The 20,637-nt window shown below is 44.2% G+C and overlaps 1 protein-coding gene across 3 annotated transcripts in view; it reads right to left on the bottom strand.

Annotated features, from left to right (window-relative positions):
* The window catches only part of LOC115136644 (kinase suppressor of Ras 1-like), a 75,797-nt gene that overhangs the window by 13,839 nt on the left and 41,321 nt on the right, over positions 1-20,637 (bottom strand). For 2 of the 3 annotated variants that reach the window (XM_065024360.1, XM_065024361.1), the window contains 11 exons: positions 7,364-7,511; positions 6,845-7,257; positions 6,522-6,654; positions 6,210-6,279; positions 3,337-3,420; positions 1,838-1,899; positions 1,605-1,717; positions 1,301-1,481; positions 802-843; positions 285-342; positions 46-103 (listed from right to left, as the gene is read on the bottom strand). In XM_065024360.1, the coding sequence (XP_064880432.1) occupies positions 46-103; positions 285-342; positions 802-843; positions 1,301-1,481; positions 1,605-1,717; positions 1,838-1,899; positions 3,337-3,420; positions 6,210-6,279; positions 6,522-6,654; positions 6,845-7,257; positions 7,364-7,511 (1,362 nt within the window). Of the gene's footprint in view, positions 1-45; positions 104-284; positions 343-801; positions 844-1,300; positions 1,482-1,604; positions 1,718-1,837; positions 1,900-3,336; positions 3,421-6,209; positions 6,280-6,521; positions 6,655-6,844; positions 7,258-7,363; positions 7,512-12,089; positions 12,195-20,637 lie in introns of those variants that run through there. The other variant, XM_065024362.1, reaches the window with a different exon arrangement.

The following is a 20,637-nucleotide window of genomic DNA, read 5'->3' as shown; positions in this document are numbered from 1 at the left end:
TAGGGGTCTGAATACTTTCTGCCGCTAGGGATTTTGGGTACTCACCGATCCTCCTTCCTGTCCCTGAGATGGATGTTCTGATTGGGCCAGTTGCTGTGTGTCTCTGTTGGGACAAGCATCACCATAAACAGGGGTTCCTAACTTTAACCTAACCCTGTCTAGTAGAAACTATGGTAACTATGGTGGACTTACAGTAGACAATGTGGGTGAAAAACCACAGCATTTTAAATGGTCTTTACTCGGACTCTACAGTGACTTTGTCATTTAAAGCGGTTGTCTCTTACCCAGTGCCATGGTGGCCTTCAGAGTCTAGTCCAACAGGATATGGTGAAGAGGAAACGTCTGTGTGTGGGACAATGAGGATGTTCAAAACTATTATGTGACTAAGCCAATCTATTTTCACTGCACTTCAGAGCATATATTCTCTAAATTGTGATGGCTGCCTCTAACTCTGTCAAACCATGCACAGCGCCAAGCAGCACAGTCAGTCAGTTCACCTCTTTGTCTACCAGAGGGCAGGTATGCATTATAAAAGCCAAAGCTATCCGCATGTAATATGATGGCTCTGCTATAAGCTTGTCATAAACTACAGTGGCAGACCACAACATGCCATTGCAGCAGTGCCCAAGGTGACACCAACCCCCCATGACCCCTCCCACAACATAGCATGAGTCATAGTAAGCCACTGCAGCAAAGCAACATGAGGAGAGAGGGAACATGATAAGGGGATGGTACTGTACTAGTTGGGCAGGACTACAGGACACACAGGGAGGGAGCGGTGTTAACACATTATTAACTCACCAGGGAAGATAAACGGTTGTCTAGGTTGTAAATAACAGCCAGCTAAAGGACAAGAGGAGAAACAACCACCAGAGGAAAATAGAGAGAGAGCGATATGATTGGGTTAGATAAGCCACAAGCACTTAAGGAGATGTTATAATAGGATATATTGTATGATTAGTGGTAAAATAGCAAATGAAGTGTAATCAGGAATTGGAATATGATTAGAGATGTGCTATTACTGGCTTAGGGTAGATTTGGAGTTAAGTGTTGTGATTGAGATGAACACAGTAGGAATCTAGAGTCTTTGGGGTGGATGCCTGTGAGAGATACTGGAGAAGTGCTGCTTTGGAGTGAAATGTTAGTGGAACAGGGTAGGAATCTAGAGAGTGCTTGGGCCTGTAGAGAGCGCTTGGGCCTGTAAAGAGCGCTTGGGCCTGTAGAGAGCGCTTGGGCCTGTAGAGAGCGCTTGGGCCTGTAGAGAGTGCTTGGGCCTGTAAGGGCCTGTCATTGTGAGGACCTGGGAAGTGGAATCGGCTGTCTCGGGGCCCCTGGGGTCCGGGCGAGGGATTGGGGGGCGGTGTGGCGGTGATGCTGGGGGGGTTGCTCTGCTGGAAGGGGGTGGGCGAGGAGGGTGTAGAGGAAGTGGTGGAGGAGGGGTTACTGCTGGAATCCATCTGACTCAGCATGGGAGGGTTGTCCTGAAAGAGGGTTTTCAACAGAAAGGTTTCATAAATTAAGGTTCAGGACAAATTAGAGGTTCCATGTATGGTGATATTACTATTAATACACATACACACGTATGCTAAAACACTTTTTTCTACCTTTTTGGTTAGCACCTTAGGTAAAGTGCCAAACTGGATTGGTAACTCTGCCGTGCGGTCAATTTGATTATTGATATCGGATGGTACAGATTCTGCCCGGCGGATTTGCGGGACTAAAAAATAGGAGAACAATGATTCTGTACTAAATTGACATTCTTGGGATGTATCGGGAAAAAGATAATTACATTGTGCATTTTTTGTCGTTTTATATGCAGGAATTGACAAGGGCTTACGTGGAAGAAAAGATATCCTGCAGGGAAGGGCTTCTTTGGTACATTTGTTATGGCACTTTAACCTGGAAGCAGAGGAGACAGTAGTTCGAGGGGGAGCAGAGTGACTTGTGAACAAATGAAAGCGAAGATGTACAGTGCATTCGGAGAGGATTCCGACCCCTTGACATTTTCCACATTTTGTTACGCTACAGTATTATTCAAAAATGTATTAAACCCCCCCCCCCCCAATCTACACACAATAGCCCATAATGACACAGCAAAAACAGTTTTTTATAAAAATGGAAATATCACATTTACATAAGTATTCAGACCCTTTTCTTAGTACTTTGTTGAAACACCTTTGGCAGCGATTACAGCGTCTTGTTGGGTTTGACGCTACAAGCTTGGCACACCTGTGTTTGGGGAGTTTCTCCCATTCTTCTCTGCAGATCCTCTCAATCTCTGTCAGGTTTGATGGGGAGCGTTGCTGCACAGCTATTTTCAGGTCTCTTCAGAGATGTTTGATAGGGTTCAAGTCCGGCCTCTGGCTGGGCCACTCAAGGACATTCAAAGACTTGTCCCGCAGCCACTCCTTTGTCTTGGCTGTGTGCTTAGGGTTGTTGTCCTGTTGGAAGGTGAACATTCGCTCCAGTCTGAGGTCCTGAGCGCTCTGGAGCAGGTTTCATCAAGGTTCGCTATGTACTTTGCTCCATTCATCTTTCCCTCAATCCTGACTTGTCTCCCAGTCCCTGCCGCTGAAAAACATCCCCACTGCATGATGCTGCCACCACCATGCTCCACCTTAGGGATGGTGCCAGGTTTCCTCCAGACGTGATGTTTGGCATTCAGGCCAAAGACTTCTTGTTTTCATCACACCAGAGAATCTTGTTTCTCTTTTGGCAAATTCCAAGTGGGCTGACATGTGCCTTTTACTGAGGAGTGGCTTCCGCCTGGCCACACTACAGAGATGAGTGCTGCAGAGATGGTTGTCCTTCTGAAAGGTTCTTACATTTAAGAATGATGGAGGACATGGTGTTCCTGCTGCAGAAATGTTTTGGCACCCTTCCCCAGATCTGTGCCTCAACAAAATCCTTTTTCAGAGCTCTAAGGACAATTCCTTCGACCTCATGGCATGGTTTTTGTTCTGACATGCACTGTCAACTGTGGGACCTTATATAAACAGGTGTGTGCCTTTCAAAATCATGTCCAATCAATTGAATTTACCACAGGTGGACTCCAATCAAGTTGTAGAAACATTTCAAGGATGATCAATGGAAATAGGATGCACCTGAGCTCAATTTTGAGTCTCATAGCAAAGGGTCTGAATACTTTTTAAAAAATGTGAAAACATTTCTAAAAACCTGTTTTCGCTTTGTCATTATGGGGTATTGTGTGTAAATTGATGAGGAAAACATTTAATTTAATACATTTTAGAATAATGCTGTAATGTAACAAAATGTGGAAATAGTTATCGGGTCTGAATACTTTCTGAATGCACCGCATAGAAGGCTTCTTCTTACTTGCAGTGTTTGCACTTAACACCAAACATCATGTTCTTATGACACACCTGGCATGTCTGTGAGAGCCAGGATTTGGTTGAAAACCTTAGAAGGAGAGAGAGAGAAGCAAAATATTAATATATTTCACAACTTCTAATGTTGGAGTTGCCTACTGTAGTGGATAAACTGTCCCGGAGAAGTTTGTGTTTGCCAGATCCCTCATTGGAATCTGTTATCTCTTTTCCCCAAACTTTTACGGAAGATCAAAATGAATAAATACACACTTTCCAGTCAGATAAACACTGGGTCTGACTGAGTGTCTGCATAACTCAAATTCTCAGATTCTTGAGGCGCCATTCCCACCAGACCAATGCAAGAAATGTTTGGGGTCTGTGCCAAGCTAGGAAGCTGAGCTAAAAACCAGGAATGTATTTTTTTCACAAATCCCATCACCATACAGTTGAAGTCAGAAGTTTATATATACTTAGGTTGGAGTCATTAAAACTAGTTTTTCAACCACTCCACACATTTCTTGTTAGCAAACTATAGTTTTAGCAAGTCGGTTAGGACATCTACTGTGTGCATGACACAAGTAATTTTTCCAATAATTGTTTACAGACAGATTATTTCACTTATAATTCACTGTATCACAATTCCAGTGGGTCAGAAGTTTACATACACTAAGTTGACTGTGCCTTCAAACAGCTTGGAAAATTCCAGAAAACTGTCATGGCTTTAGAAGCTTCTGATAGGCTAATTGACATCATTTGAGTCAATTGGAGGTGTACATGTGGATGTATTTCAAGGCCTACCTTCAAACTCAGTGCCTATTTACTTGACATCATGGGAAAATCAAAAGAAATCAGCCAAGACCTCAGAAAAAACATTGCAGACATCCACAAGTCTGGTTCATCGTTGGGAGCAATTTCTAAATGTCTGAAGGTACCACGTTCATCTGTACAAACAATAGCACGCTGTAACGGCTTTCTTCTTCCTCTTCTGAGGAGGAGTAGTAGGAAGGATCGGAGGACCAAAATGCAGCGTGGTATGTATCCATAATGTAATTGAATGAGAATGAATACAGAATACAAAAAGAACAAGAGAAACAAAATGAAAACCGAAACAGTCCCGAATGGTGCAAACACTGAAACAGAAAATAATCACCCACACCACACAGGTGGGAAAAGGCTACCTAACTATGATTCTCAATCAGAGACAACGAACGACACCTGCCTCTGATTGAGAACCATACTAGGCCAAACAAAAAAACACCACATAGAAAAAGGAACATAGATAACCCACCCAACTCATGCCCTGACCATACTAAAACAAAGACATAACAAAAGAACTAAGGTCAGAACGTGACACACGCAAGTATAAACACCATGGGACCACGCAGCCATCATACCACTCAGGAAGGAGACGCGTTCTGTCTCCTAGAGATGAACGTACTTTGGTGAGAAAAGTGCAAATCAATCCCAGAACAACAGCAAAGGACCTTGTGAAGGTGCTGGAGGAAACAGGTACAAAAGTATCTATATCTACAGTAAAACAAGTCTTATATTGACATAACCTGAAAGGCCGCTCGGCAAGGAAGAAGCCACTGCTCCAAAACCGCCATAAAAAAAGCCAGACTACGGTTTGCAACTGTACAGGGGGACAAAGATCGTACTTTTTGGAGAAATGTCCTCTGGTCTGATGAAACAACAATAAAACTGTTTGGCAATAATGACCATTGTTATGATTGGAGGAAAAAGGGGGAGGCATGCAAGCAAGCCAAACAACACCATCCCAACCTTGAAGCATGGGGGTGGCAGCATCATGTTGTGGGGGTGCTTTGCTGCAAGAGGGATTGGTGCACTTCACGAAATAGATGGCATCATGAGGTAGGAAAATGATGTGGATATATTGAAGCAACATCTCAAGACAAGTTAAAGCTTGGTCGCAAATGGCTCTTCCAAATGGACAATGACCCCAAGCATACTTCCAAAGTTGTGGCAAAATGACAACAAAGTCAAGGTATTGGAGTGGCCATCACAAAGCCCTGACCTCAATCCTATAGACAATTTGTGGGCAGAACTGAAAAGGCGTGTGCGAGCAAGGAGGCCTGCAATCCTGACTCAGTTACACCAGCTCTGTCAGGAGGAATGGGCCACAATTCACCCAATGTCACGTTCTGACCATAGTTCTGTTATTTTATTCTTTGTTTTAGTATTGTCAGGGCGTGAGTTGGGGTGGGCAGTCTATGTTGGTTTTTCTATGTTGGTTTTTGTGTTCGGCCTAGTATGGTTCTCAATCAGAGGCAGGTGTCGTTAGTTGTCTCTGATTGAGAATCATACTTAGGTAGCCTGGGTTTCACTTTTGGTTTGTGGGTGTTTGTTTCCGTGTGAGTGTTTGGGCCACATGGTACTGTTTCGGTTTTTGTAAATTCACGTTATCGGTTTGATTCAGTGTTCAGGGCTTTCTTTAATTAAAATCATCATGAACACTTACCACGCTGCACTTTGGTCCGATCCTTACTCCTCCTCAGACGAAGAGGAGGAAATCCGTTACACCCAACTTATTGTGGGAAGCGTGTGGAAGGCTACCCAAAACGTTTGACCTAAGTTAAACAATTTAAATGCAATGCCACCAAATTGTAATTGGGTGTATGTAAACATCTGACCCACTGGGAATGCGATGAAAGAAATAAAAGCTGAAATTATTCTCTCTAATATTATTCTGACATTTCACATTCTTAAAATAAAGTAGTGATCTTAACTGACCGAAGACAGGGCTAATGTATTTGGCTAATGTGTCTGTAAACTTCCGACTTCAACTGTACTCCACTAAGACCCAGAGGGCCTCTAAGGTTTAAACAATAGATATGTAAGTATGGTGATGATGTGTCCTACCTGTGTGTTACAGAGAGGCCGATATCTCTCCTCATTATCTGTGGAGACCCCCGGTGCAATGCCAGGTTATCTGGAAGGAAATGAGAGTGAGGGAGTGTGAGAGGAGCTAGACAAAGGGGAACAGAGGACAGGAGATGGCAAGAGGGAGATTGGGGAAGAGAGAGAGAGAAAAGAAAGAGTGGGAGAAAGAAAGACAGGAGAAAAGTGATGGAGTTCTAATCGCGTATGAGGGAAACAGAAAGGGAGGAAAAGAGAGAAAGGGAAACACAGAACGGCAGAGTTCCCAGGTTCCACTGGGGCAGCAGGACTCACGTTCGAGCAGCGTGGGGGTGCCTGGGAGGGTGTAGGGGGTGGTGGCCGGACCAGGGGTGCAGGCGGAGTCTTCACACCCGTTCCCACTGCTACTGTTGATGTGCACGTTCAGGAGCAGCTTATTCTTCTTCCCCTCCTGCAGAGAGAGGGCTAGCTGTGTGGGTCACTCAGAGAATGGACACATCATTCACACAGAAACCAACTCATTCCATAGGTTTTGACTCAAACACCCACACTTGCGATGAAAATGGCCACTCATATTCAACAGAGAAAACACAAAATAGCTGCCTTAATTAATTTCAGAAGACAGAATAGAGAAACACCCACTTGTTGTTGGGCACTGGCTCTTCTATGCGATTGGCCAGCTGTGACTCGTGGCTCTTGCTGCGTGTGAGGGTGATGTTGAAGGGGAGCTGCAGCAGCATTCGGGAGGGGGGTGGGGGCGCGCGTGGGAGGTGCTTGGTGCGTCTCTTGGAGGGAGGGAGATTGGAGAGGAGCAGCGACGAGGAGGGGAAGGTGTCCGTCATGTCGCCTGTGTAGACTTTATGCCCCTTATCGTCCACACAGGGTACAACAGTCACAGAGACAGAACGGGCGTGGGTGTGGGGACTGAGGATGGGGCCACAGGGTAGTGTGGCGGGGGTGGAGGGGCGACGGTCCAGAGGAGGTAATGTGTTACTTTCACGGCGGGGCGACTCTGTTATCAAGGTTCCTGTGTCTTCCCTGATGTCCCCACCTAAAGCAGAGGTCAGAGTTACAAATAGTACTAAACTACAGAGCACACAGCATCAATAAGCACTGTTATTAATGACAGAACGGTGTAACATAACGGTGTAACTGACCTATCTCAGTAGCATTCTTCAGGCAGGAGAGGGCAACGGTGAGTTGAGAGCACTCCTCTGGGTTGGAGCCCAGTCGTCTCATGGTGTCCTGCACCTGACAACTGGACATCTGCAGCAAAGTATCCAGGGACAGCTTCACTGGTACAGCCTGGACAGAGAGAGAGTGAGAGAGAGAGAGAGAGAGAGAGAGAGAGAGAGAGATGGAGAGAGGATGAGAATGGGAAAGGATGGAAGGAGACCTGAAACAGATGGGTAGAAGACTTAGGCAGGGAGGTATGTGTGCCAGAGATGAAGTAAAGAGAAAGGGGAGAGAGAGAGAGACGTGGGCAATGTGTGTGTGTGGTTGTCCCAGACAAGTTGCTATGACATTCTACACAGACGTGCTGTGACAAACTATCAACCCAACCTTCAGACAGGACTGTGTCAACCCTGTGTCACTCCAAGGCAGGCAGGGAGTGGGGGACATTGTGTAAGATGTGACATTTGGTCACTCTAGAGGTTACTTGGTGGCTATTTCAAGTCCAATGAAAAACACTATCCTTAAAGGGATAGCTACATTGAACAAAAATAAAAACACAACATGTAAAGTGTTGATCCCATGTTCCATGAGCTAAAATAAAAGATCCCAGAAGTGTTGCATATGCACAAAAAGCTTATTTCTCAAAAATGTTGTGCACAAATTTGTTTACATCCCTGTTAGTGAGCATTTCTCCTTTGCCAAGATAATCCATCCACCTGACAGGTGTGGTATATCAAGAAGCTGAACAGCATGATGTTTGCACAGATGCACAATGGGGAAAATAAAAGGCCACAGATGTCTCAAGTTTTGAGGGAGCATGCAATTGGCATGCTGACTGCAGGAATGTAATAATTTAATGTTAATTTCTCTACCATAAGCCACCTCCAACATTATTTTAGAAAATGTGGTAGTCATGTAAAATCCATAGATTAGGGCCTAAGGAATGTATTTAAATTGACTGATTTCCTCATATGAACTGTAACTCAGGAAAATATTTGAAATTGTTGCATTTTGTGTTTATATTTTTGTTCAGTATAGTTCACTCAGAGGTTTCTGAGATGAGGTACCCCAGTGCTGGACTGGTGAATTCCGGAATCTACTGGCAAGCCATAAAAAGAAGGCTTATACCAACCCATATACCACCAACATCCCCCATTGCTTCCCTGGAATGAATTCTCACACCTCTGGTCTCCCCGGCGACCGTCCTCAGCCCAGTCGACCGTACTAACCAGAGTAGCGGGGGAGGGAGGTTTCTGGGATGGAGGCTTAATCGCTTGGCAACCAATAGCTTCCTGCATTGTCTCCATGGTAAATGGAGGAAACGGACAAAAGGAAGCATGAAGTGGTGTTTGGCTCAGTGAGGGATGCAGGAGACTGAGGAGTTGGATATTATCTAGGTCTATTAGTTATAGTCACAATCTGGAGATCCACTAAGTATATGTTTCTACAGTCATATCAATGCTGCTTGGGAAAACTGAGGCTTGAGTCAACTTCAAAGGCCCCTTGACTAGTTTCTTACTGTGGAATGTTCCTTTTACTGTAGTACCTCACAATACCATGAAAATAAAAAAGTGGTTTATTTCCCTGCGTCACTGAAATGATGAGACCTGGAAATCCTAATTCTACTTCCTAAAGCCTATTCCCAATAACCTAGCTGACCATAACGTTACTATGTCCACACAACAATGGACCTCAATGCAATTAACATTCAGAGTCAGCAGCTTAGACAAGCACTGAGACTACATAGCTGTAGAATAATAGACCACCTTTTCCAAGACCTCACACGGCCTCCCTCACCCCCTAAGAACCACTGGCCTTCACAGCAGGGCCTAGGAGGTTGGGCAACTGGTGACAACAGACGGTTCTATTTTTAGCCTGTCGTTGTTGTTATTTTGGACCCTTTTGTTTTGCTTAACAGAAATAAACTAGCAGGATTGGTACAGGCTGTGTGTGGGCCCTGGAGGAACCCAGCCAGCCAGCCAGCCTTTTGCTATCATATTGACAGATAGTGTAGTGTAGTGTGTGTATGTGTATTTGTGTATGTATGCATGGGTATGTGTGTGCATGGGTATGTGTGTGCATGGGTATGTGTGTGCATGGGTATGTGTGTGCATGGGTATGTGTGTGCATGGGTATGTGTGTGCATGGGTGCTTGTGTGTGTGAATGCATGCACACGTGGCAGAAATAGGTAATCAATTCAACGGCTTGTATCATTAGTGTTAAAGAACTTAATCACTTTGATGTACAGATTAATAACAACAAGGTATTTGTGTAAGGGACATGGTTAGGACCAGAGGCTTAGATAAGTGCCTACTTATTCCAGTAGTAGCAGGATCAAAGGGAGGGTGGTGTGGGTGGCAGCGGACCAGGGCTACTGTTCTTTATCAGTATCTGTATCTAGGCAGATGGTGAGAGGAGAGTCCCAGGATACAGAGCCCCTGGCTGGAACCTCCCCATTAAAACCTGATAACTTATTTGCCCGTCATGCCTATTGCCTAAGGTATTACTTCTTCAATAAGCACTGTGGCACTTGATGTGTATTGGGGTGCAATGGTCTACCATAGAACTCAACCCCTCCATAGAATGATTTGTTTTTCCAGGGAGTCACTTTCTTCTTATCAGCAGACAGACTTGTTACCCACAACAAAAGAGAAGCTGAGTTGGAAATTCACCAGGAAGCAAGGTGTCTAATGGGGATATGGTTTTGCTTGAAGGTACCTTTAAACTCTTTATCTTCGGGCTATATGACACAATCTCAACCAACTGCACTGTCATGTCAGTAGAACCTGACCAACTCATCTGTTGAATGTACACACGCACACTGCAGACCACACATAGCAGGTGTGTGTGTGTGAGAGAGACACACACACACACATACTGTGTGCTGTGGGTTATGATACTGTGTGTGGGGCAGGCCAGAACTTCAAACTGAAAGCATATGAAAAGGCTGACACATACCGTTGCCTGGGTGTCAGCCTTTCTGGGCATGCTATGACTGGCTGTGTCTGGTGTTGACGTAACCTAATAATGATAGAACAGATGACTGACTACACAGAACCAGAGGGAGAGAGAGAGGTCGACAAAAACAACTCAACTAAACGGTCCCTTACCACAAACAGACACGTGACCACAAAGCCCATGATCACAAACACTATGACCACACACACCATGACCACACACACAAACCCCTTATCTCATCCGTTTGCTACCTGCACCCATTAAACCTCTAAAAGTTTAAGATGTTTACTACTACAGCCCATAGAAACACATTCATAAATGGCAAAACAGACAGTCCAAAATAAATCATAAGGAATAAGGTTCTGATGTGTCTGTCATATATCCAGGAGGTACACAGTAAGAAAGATAAGGAAATATACTATATATATTTTTTCTACACATATTTAACCCCTTATTGTTGTTGGCACAAAACTACGTCCATACTTCTATTCATTTGTATAGGTTATCTTCAGACGAGTCTGTGACACTTGTGGGGGTAATAGAGCAAAATGGAGAACCCCATCTTTCCATAGAGTGTAGGCCAAACCGTTCGGACGATTTTCGGGATGTCTCATGGTCTGACAAACACCGGTGTAGCTCGGCCACCTTCCACCTCAGATGCGGAAGGCTGATATAGGGGGATGTGGGGGATTGAGCCGCAGCCCATGCATAATAAATTGATATCTCTAGCTTAAACTGACGGATTTTGATGGGGATTTTTTTATTATGTTACTTAGATTAACGCACCGGTGGGTCAATAGACTCTTAATGATTTAATAACACCCAAAACAAGCCCCCTTCTATAAATCATCAAAGAAACACACTCACCCAGACACACAACACATACACGTGAGCTAGGAGGTGAACACACTAATCAGCCTAGCTACTGGAAGCTACTGGAATACATAGAAACTTATGAGGGTGTACTGAGATACCCTATGGGCTGGGTGATTATCTTCTCATCACTCATCTTGAAAAAACGTAGACTAAAAAAGTAGAAATCAATCAATCCGCCATTATTAACACAACGGAAAAATGTAATGATTTATTATTGAAATATTGAAATAGCCTGGGAAACCGAGGAAAAACAAATTGATACAATTTAAGGCCAAGTGGCAAACAGTAATGCAGGCACTAGGGATGGGGGTGTGAGCATGCAGGTCTGGGCAGATGAGATGTTGTCATTGTTTGTGTGTGTCTGTAATTTGTTGTTCGTATGTATAAGTTCGTATCTGGAGTGAAATGAAATACTAGACAAAGAGAAATAAACTTCGCAAGGAACACACATGAACACACACACACACACACACCCAGACGGGAGCATACTAAAACCTATTAACGTCAACAAACTAAACAGAACAACCGCCTCTTAAATCCTCAAATTAAAAGAGGCCAGACTCAACAACAGTAATCTTCTCTGTGCTACTAAATCCCATGTCTTGTGTACTAACACAGTATTATCAGCTAATAACTTATTTAGTCTACACAGAGCTACAGTCTATCAGCACTGTACTAACACAGTATTATCAGCTAATAACTTATTTAGTCTACACAGAGCTACAGTCTATCAGCACTGCGGAAACAAGGCACTCTCTAGTAAGACACCTCTGGCTAACAGGAAACACCTGGTAAAAAAAAAGCCATGTTGCTATGCTATACAAAAGGCTTTCCTTCAGTAGATTGTTCAAAAGCTTTCCTGTAGTACGTACCATGTGCTCCTTATGGACTTTGTCTTCTCTAATGTCCCAGTGATATCCCTAGTGCTCCAAAACGCTGTCAAAAACACTGTGACAGTGTCTCCTGAACGCAGTCTCACACACTGTTTTTTTTTCTCTCGCTCACTCCCTCAGTCCCTCCCTCCCTCCTTCCCTGTCTCTCTCTTTTCTTTCCTAGCAGGCTCTGCCAGATAGCCAGCCTGTCAGTTTGCTTCTGGCATGCGGTGCATCAGGCATTGGGCCTAACAGAATATCTCCATGCTAGGCATAATAGGGAAGCCCTACAGAGTAGCCCAACACAACAGCAAGCCACCAAACACAGTGGCCCTAGTAACCCCACAAAGCAGCCGTAGTGGAATGGGAGACTGCTAGAAACAGTATTAGAGAATCTCAACAGATAAGCTGTGTGTGCAGAATGCAGCCAGTGACCTCAAGTCTAAGAGCCATAGAAACTACTTGATGGGGTTGATTCATATATCTCTCTTGTGACGACCCTCCCACTCTGTCTGCCGTATTCTGTCTTTGTTCTTGTTTCCTTATTAGGATGCCGGTGGGCGGAGTTGAGAGGGTCGTCAGCTACATGGGAAACACCTGAGCCAGGTGTCTCCCAGGATAAATAGACCTCTTCCACATTCATGGGGGAGACTCTCTCCATGCAGACACCTTTGTAGATTGTGTTGTGGTTCTTGGTGGCCTTTTGTTTGTTTGCTTTGGCACCTTTCAACACCCTGCATTATCACATTCATGCATGCAAAACACTCACTTACACTACTGATTACTGATTACACACACCATTGTATATTATATTTATTTGCTTTAGTTAATAAATATATATTTTGCTACTCCTTATCTCCACGTTGTCTCCCTTTGTTACGGGCTTTGAGCCGGTTTGTGACACTCTCAATATTGGATGGCTCAGGAAGTCCTTCCTCCAGACAGGACCATGAAGACAAGGAGAGAACCATAACTAATCAGTGCTTTGCCACCCAATCTCAGAAGACTGCCTCCATTTCCTATGAACACTAGCATTTCTCCACAGGCCATCGTCTTGGACGCTCCAGATAAGACTAAGGCTGGCCTTAAGACCAGAGAACCGGGGATAGTGAGACGGGAAGAGAAAGAAGAAAGAGAGGGGGGGGGGGGGGGGGTAGGTAGGGGATATACAGTTGAAGTCGGAAGTTTACATACACCTTAGCCAAATACATTTAAACTCAGTTTTTCACAATTCCTGACATTTAATCCAAGTAAAAATTCCCTGTTTTAGGTCAGTTATGATCACCACTTTATTTTAAAAATGTGAAATGTCAGAATAATAGTAGAGAGAATGATTTATTTCAGCTTTTATTTCTTTCATCACATTCCCAGTGGATCAGAAATTTACATACACTCAGTTAGTAATTGGAAGCATTGCCTTTCAATTGGTGTAACTGGTGTAACTGAGTCAGGTTTGTAGGCCTCCTTGCTCACACATGCTTTTTCAGTTCTGCCCACAAATTCTCTAAAGGATTGAGGTCAAGGCTTTGTGATGGCCACTCCAATACCTTGACTTTGTTGTCCTTAAGCCATTTTGCCACATCTTTGGAAGTATGCTTGGGGTCATTGTCCATTTGGAAGAGCCATTTGCGACCAAGCTTTAACTTCCTGACTGATGTCTTGAGATGATGCTTCAATATATCCACATAATTTTCCTCCTCATGATGCCATCTATTTTGTGAAGTGCACCAGTCCCTCCTCCAGCAAAGCACACCCACAACATGATGCTGCCACCCCCGTGCTTCACGGTTGGGATGGTGTTCTTCGGCTTGCAAGCCTCCCCCTTTTTCCTCCAAACATAACAATGGCCAAACAGTTAGACCAGAGGACATTTCTCCAAAAAGTACAATCTTTGTCCCCATGTACATTTGCAAGCCATAGTCTGGCTTTTTTATGGTGGTTTTGGAGCAGTGGCTTCTTTCTTGCTTAGCAGCCTTTCAGGATATGTTGATATAGGACTCGTTTTACTGTGGAAATAGATACTTTTGTACCTGTTTCCTCCAGCATCTTCACAAGGTCCTTTGGTGTTGTTCTGGGAATGATTTGCACTTTTCGCACCAAAGTACATTAATCTCTAGGAGACAGAACGCCTCTCCTTCCTGAGCGGTATGACGGCTGCGTGGTCCCATGGTGTTTATACTTGCGAGCTATTGTTTGTACAGATGAACGTGGTATGTTCAGGCATTTGGAAATTGCTCCCAAGGATGAACCAGACTACAATGGTTTTTCTGGCTGATTTCTTTTGATTTTCCCATGATGTCAAGCAAAGAGGCACTGAGTTTGAAAGTAGGCCTTGAAATACATCCACAGGTACACCTCCAATTGACTCAAATGATGTCAATTAGCCTATCAGAAGCTTCTAAAGCCATGACATAATTTTCTGGAATTTTCCAAGCTGTTTAAAGGCACAGTCAACTTAGTGTATGTAAAAATCTGACCCACTGGAATTGTGATACAGTGAATTATAAGTGAAATAATCTGTCTGTCAAAAATTGTTGGAGAAATTACTTGTGTCATGCACAAAGTAGATGTCCTAACTGACTTGCCAAAACTATAGTTGGTAACAAGACCTTTGTGGGGTGGTTAAAAACAGTTTTCATGACTCCAAACTAAGTGTATGTAAACTTCCGACTTCAACTGTATCTTCCACAAGGGCTCAGGAAACAGCAGTTTTGTTGAGGTCCTTTGTACTTTTTCTGCTCTGACCGACCTCTTTCCTCTCTTCCTTGAGAGACATACTTCTATGTGTTCCCTGTTACTGCAGCTGTCCTGAGATTACACTAACTAACCCCTGGTTCTTCATACATGTGTTGATTCAGTCTGGTCCCATGCTGACACCAAATCATCCTTAACACATACTGACATCCCCCATTAGTTGAAGTTTTACACAAGCAAGTCCCAAGTGTTTTAGGTCGCTGTAAATTAGTAAATATCAGGAACAAATGTAAAAAAGATGATATTAGTTGATTGGAACAAAAAGTGGAGCTATGCTAACTAAACACAACTTTTTCCCCCTGGTTATCACTGCCTCTTCATACATTTTCCTAAACTGTCCAGTCATGCAAATGTGGCAAAGGGGCACGCCTGATCTGGGCTCTGCCCTGAGGGCCATTCCTCACTTCTTCCTGTGTAAACAGTGGCAGCGCTGAGCCGGGTACAAAGCCTCCCTCTCTCTCAAATCTCCCAAGGTTTACAATGGCTGAGGGCTGGGAGAAGAGCACTCATTATCTGAGATCTTTTATAGCCTAGCCTGAGATCTGTTTGTGCTGTCTTCCTAACTCCTATGGTCATTGTCACCACCAGGACTTGGCAAGACAAGTTTCAAATTTTAATGTCACATTCACAAGTATAGTGAAATGCTTTTCTTAAAAACTCAAAACCCAACAATGCAATAATCAACAAAAATGTATCACTAGAACAAAACACATGAGAAATAAGAATAAGCTATATGAAATACACAATAAAGTAAGTAAGTAAGCATGCTATATGCAAGAAATATTTAAAAAGTCAGTTCCAATGCTATATTTACATGTGCAGGGAAACAAAATACTTATAGGGTAAGTGACTTGGCATTAGGATATAAGATAAACAGAGTAGCAGCAGCTTGTATGTGAGTGGGTGAGTGGGTGTGCAGGTGTGTAGAGTCAGTGTTTTATTTTTTATTTTTTTATTTAACCATGGAGCCCAGTTGAGAACAAGTTCTCATTTACAACTGCGACCTGACCAAGATAAAGGAAAGCAGTGCGACAAAAACAACAGCACAGAGTTACACATAAACAAACATACAGTCAATAACACAATAGAAAAATCTATGTACAGTGTGTGCAAATGTAGAAGATTAGGGAGGAAAGGCAATAAATAGGCCATAGAGGTGAAATAATTACAATTTAGCATAAACACTGGAGTGATAGATGTGCAGATGGTGATGTGCAAGAAGAGATACTGAGGAGCAAAAGAGCAAGAAGATAAATAACAATATGGGGATGAGGTAGTTGGGTGTACTATTTACAGATTGGCTGTGTACAGGTGCAGTGATCGGTAATCTGCTCAGACAGCTGATGCTTAAAGTTAGAGAGGGAGATATAAGATTCCAGCTTCAGTGATTTTTGCAATTCGTTCCAGTCATTGGCAGCAGAGAACTGGAAGGAAAGGCGGCCAAAGGAAGTGTTGACTTTGGGGATGATTAGTGAAATATACCTGCTGGAGCGCGTGCTACGGGAGGGTGTTGCTATGGTGACCAGTGAGCTGAGATAAGTCGGGGCTTTACCTAGCAAAGACATATAGATGACCTGGAGCGGGTTTGGCGACGAATATGTAGCGAGCATAGTCAGTCAACGAGAGCATACAGGTCGCAGTAGTGGGTAGTATATGGGGCTGTGGTGACAAAACGAATGGCACTGTGATAGACTACATCCAGTTTGCTGAGTAGAGTGTTGGAGGCTATTTTGTCAATTACATTGCTGAAGTCAATGATCGGCAGGATAGTCAGTTTTACGAGGGTATGTTTGGCAGCATGACTGAAGGAGGCTTTGTTGTGAAATAGGAAGCCAATTCTAGATTTAATTTTGGATTGGAGATGCTTAATGTGAGTCTGGAAGGAGAGTTTACAGTCTAACTATACACCTAAGAATTTGTAGTTGTCCACATATTCTAAGTCAGAACTGTCCAGAGTAGTGATGCTAGTCACTTAGTTTTACTAGCATTTAAAGGCAGTTGGAGGCCATGGAAGGAGTGTTGTATGGCATTGAAGCTCGTTTGGAGGTTTGTTAACACAGTGTCCAAAGAAGGGCCAGATGTATACAGAATGGTGTCGTCTGCGTAGAGGTGGATCAGAGAATCTCCAGCAACAAGAGCGACATCATTGATATATTCAGAGAAAAGAGTCCGAGGCCCGAGAATTGAACTCTGTGGCACCCCCATAGAGACTGCCAGAGGTCCGGACAACAGGCCCTCCGATTTGACACACTGAACTCTATCTGAGAAGTAGTTGGTGAATCAGGCGAGGCAGTCATTTGAGAAGCCAAGGCTATTGAGTCTGCCAGGTCAATGAAGATGGCTGCACAGTAGTGTCTTTTATTGATGGCGTTTATGATATCTTTCAGGATCTTGAGCGTGGCTGAGGTGCACCCACGACCAGCTTGGAAACCTGATTGCATAGTGGAGAAGGTTCGGTGGGATTCTAAATGGTCGGTGATCTGTTTGTTAACTTGGCTTTCGAAGATTTTAGAAAGGCAGGGCAGGATGGATATAGGTCTATAACAGTTTGGGTCTAGAGTGTCTCCCCCTTTGAAGAGGGGGATGACCGTGGCAGCTTTCCAATCTTCGGCGATCTCAGACGATACAAAAGAGAGGTTGAATAGGCTAGTAATAGTGTGTGCAACAATTTCGGCAGATCATTTTTGATAGAGAGGGTCCAGATTGTCCAGCCCAGCTGATTTGTAGGGATCCAGATTTTGCAGCTCTTTCAGAACATCAGCTGTCTGGATTTCGGTGAAAGAGAAGTGGGGAGGGGGGCTTGGGCAAGTTGCTGCAGGAGGCGCAGAACTGTTGGCCAGGGTAGGGGTAGCCAGGTGGAAAGCATGGCCAGCCGTAGAAAAATGCTTATTGAAATTATCGATTGTTGTAAATTTATCGGTGGTGACAGTGTTTCCTATCCTCAGTGCAATATTCAGCTGGTAGGAGGGGCTCTTATTCTCCATGTACTTTACAGTGTCCCAAAACATTTTGGAATTAGTGCTACAGGATGCAAATTTCTGTTTGAAAAAGCTAGCCTTAGCTTTCCTAACTGACTGAATATATTGGTTACTGACTTCCCTGAAAGTTGCATATCGTGGGGGCTATTCGATGCTAATGCAGAACGCCACAGGAATGTTTTGTGCTGGTCAAGTGCAGTCAAGTCTGGGGTGAACCAAGGGCTATATCTGTTCTTAGTTCTACATTTTTTGAATGGGGCATGCTTATTTAAGATGGTGAGGAAAGTACTTTTAAAGAACAAGCAGGCATCCTCTACTGACGGGATGAGGTCTATACCCTTCCAGGATACCTGGGCCAGGTCGATTAGAAAGGCCTGCTCGCTGAAGTGTTTTAGTGAGCGTTTGACAGTGATGAGGGGTGGTCGTTTGACCGCGGACCCATTACGCACGCAGTCAATAAGTCGGTGATCGCTGAGATCCTGGTTGAAGACAGCAGAGGTGTATTTAGAGGGCAAGTTTGTCAGGATGATATCTAAGAGGGTGCCCATGGTTACGGATTTAGGGTTGTACCTGGTAGGTTCCTTGATAATTTGTGTGAGATTGAGGGCATCTAGTTTAGATTGTAGGACGGGTGTTAAGCATGTCCCAGTTTAGGTCACCTAACAGTATGAACTCTGAAGATAGATGGGGGGGGCAATCAATTCACATATGGTGTCCAGGGCACAGCTGGGGGCTGAAGGGGGTCTATAACAAGTGACAGCTGTGAGAGACTTGTTTCTGGAAAGGTGGATTTTCAAAATTAGAAACTAGAATTGTTTGGATATAGACCTGGATAGTATGGCAGAACTGCAGGCTATCTCTGCAGTAGATTGCAACTCTGCCCCCTTTGGCAGTTCTGTCTTGTCGGAAAATGTTACTTAGGGATGGAAATTCCAAGATTTTTGGTGGCCTTCCTAAGCCAGGATTCAGACATGGCTAGCACATCAGGGTTGGTGGAGTGAATAAAATAAACTTAGGGAGGAGGCTTCTAATGTTAACATGCATGAAAGTATAAATGAATGTGCAGTTTAAATGTATGTGCATATTATGTGTGAGTGAGAAAATGATGGAGTGAGTGTTTGTGTGTTTTTTGGAGTGACAGTGTGTGTGTGTGTGTGTGTGTGTGTGTGTGTGTGTGTGTGTGTGTGTGTGTGTGTGTGTGTGTGTGTGTGTGTGTGTGTGTGTGTGTGTGTGTGTGTGTGTGTGTGTAGGGCCCTGTGAGTGTGCTTTGAGACAGTGCAAATATTGAATGAATAGGTCTACCCGTGTAGCTCAGTTGGTAGAGCAATGCTTGCAATGCCAGGGCTGTGGGTTTGATTCCCATGGGGGACCAGTACAAAAATGTACGAAAATGTATGCACTAACCACTGTAAGTTGCTCTGAATAAGAATGTCTGCTAACTGACTAAAATGTAATAAATATACAAGGTAAACTCAGTCTGTGTATTTACTTATCAGTTGTATTGCTTAAGGATAGAAGCTGTTCAAGAGCCTGTTGGTGTCAGACTTGATGCACAGGTACCTCTTGCCGTGTGGTAGCAGAGAAAATAGACTATGGCTTGGGAGGGTGGGGTCTTTCATGATTTTCAGGGCCTTCTTTTCACAACGCCTGATATAGAGGCCCTGGATGGCAGGGAGCTCGGCCCCAGTGATATACTGGGCTGTCCGCGCAACCCTCTGTAGCGCCATGCGATGGAGGGTGGTGCTATTGCCATACCTAGCAGTGATGCAGCCAGTTAATATGCTTCAATGGTATAACTGTCAAACTTTTTCAACCTCCTGAGGGCGAAGAGGCACTGTCGCGCCTTCTTCACGACTGTGCATGTGTGTTTGGACCATTTTAAGTCTTTAGGGATTTGCCCCCCCCTCCCCATCAGCTTCTTCGTCTTGCTGACCACACTGCCAGGTCACTGACCTCCTTCCTGTAGGCGGACTCATTGTCGCCGGTGATTAGGCCTACCACAGTCGTGTCATCAGCCAACTTGATAATGGTGTTGGAGTCGAGCGTGGCCACAAAGTCGTGGGTGAGTGTTAAGGGTCAGCGTGGTGAAGGTGATGTTGCCTACACTCACCACCTGGGGTTGGCCCGTCAGGAAGTCCAGGATCCAGTTGCAGAGGGAGGTGTTCAGACCCAGAGTCCTAAGCTTGGTGACAAGCTTGGAGGGGATAATGGTGTTGAACACTGAGCTGTAGACAATGAACAGCATTCTCACATAGGTAGTCTCTTATCTCTCTCTTATCTTGTCTCTTATCTCTTATCTTTTATCTAGGTGGATGAGGGCAGTGTTGAGAGCAATGGATCTGTTGGAGCAGTAAGCAAATTGGAGTGGGTCTAGGGTGGCTGAGATGGTGGAGTTAATGTGTGCTATAACCAGCCTCTCGAAGCACTTCATTATTTCAGAAGTGAGTGCTACATGGCAGTAATCATTGTTGCATGAAGCATTGGAATTCTTAGGAACAGGGATGATTGTGGTCATCTTAAAACATGTGGGGATTACAGACTGGGACAAGAAGAGGTTGAAAATGACTGCCAGCTGTTCTGCACATGCTCTGAGAACGTGCCCTGGAACTACCGTCAGGGCTTGCGGCCTTGTTGGTGTTGACATGATTAAAGAACCTTCTCACTTGGGCCTCGGAGTGCGAGATCACCCAAAACAAAACAGATATGGGACCAGGCTAGCTCTTTTAGCACATCCGATCCCAAATGTACCCAACAGACTGTCAGCTAACTGGTGCCACTTTTAGTGTGATGAGGCATGGGTGAATACATTCCTGCAC

The sequence above is a fragment of the Oncorhynchus nerka genome, linkage group LG11 (genome assembly GCF_034236695.1).
Source record: "Oncorhynchus nerka isolate Pitt River linkage group LG11, Oner_Uvic_2.0, whole genome shotgun sequence".
In the NCBI taxonomy this organism is placed as follows: domain Eukaryota; kingdom Metazoa; phylum Chordata; class Actinopteri; order Salmoniformes; family Salmonidae; genus Oncorhynchus; species Oncorhynchus nerka.
Note: the sequence above shows the minus strand (reverse complement) of the source record. Positions and strands in the feature narration are given on the sequence as shown.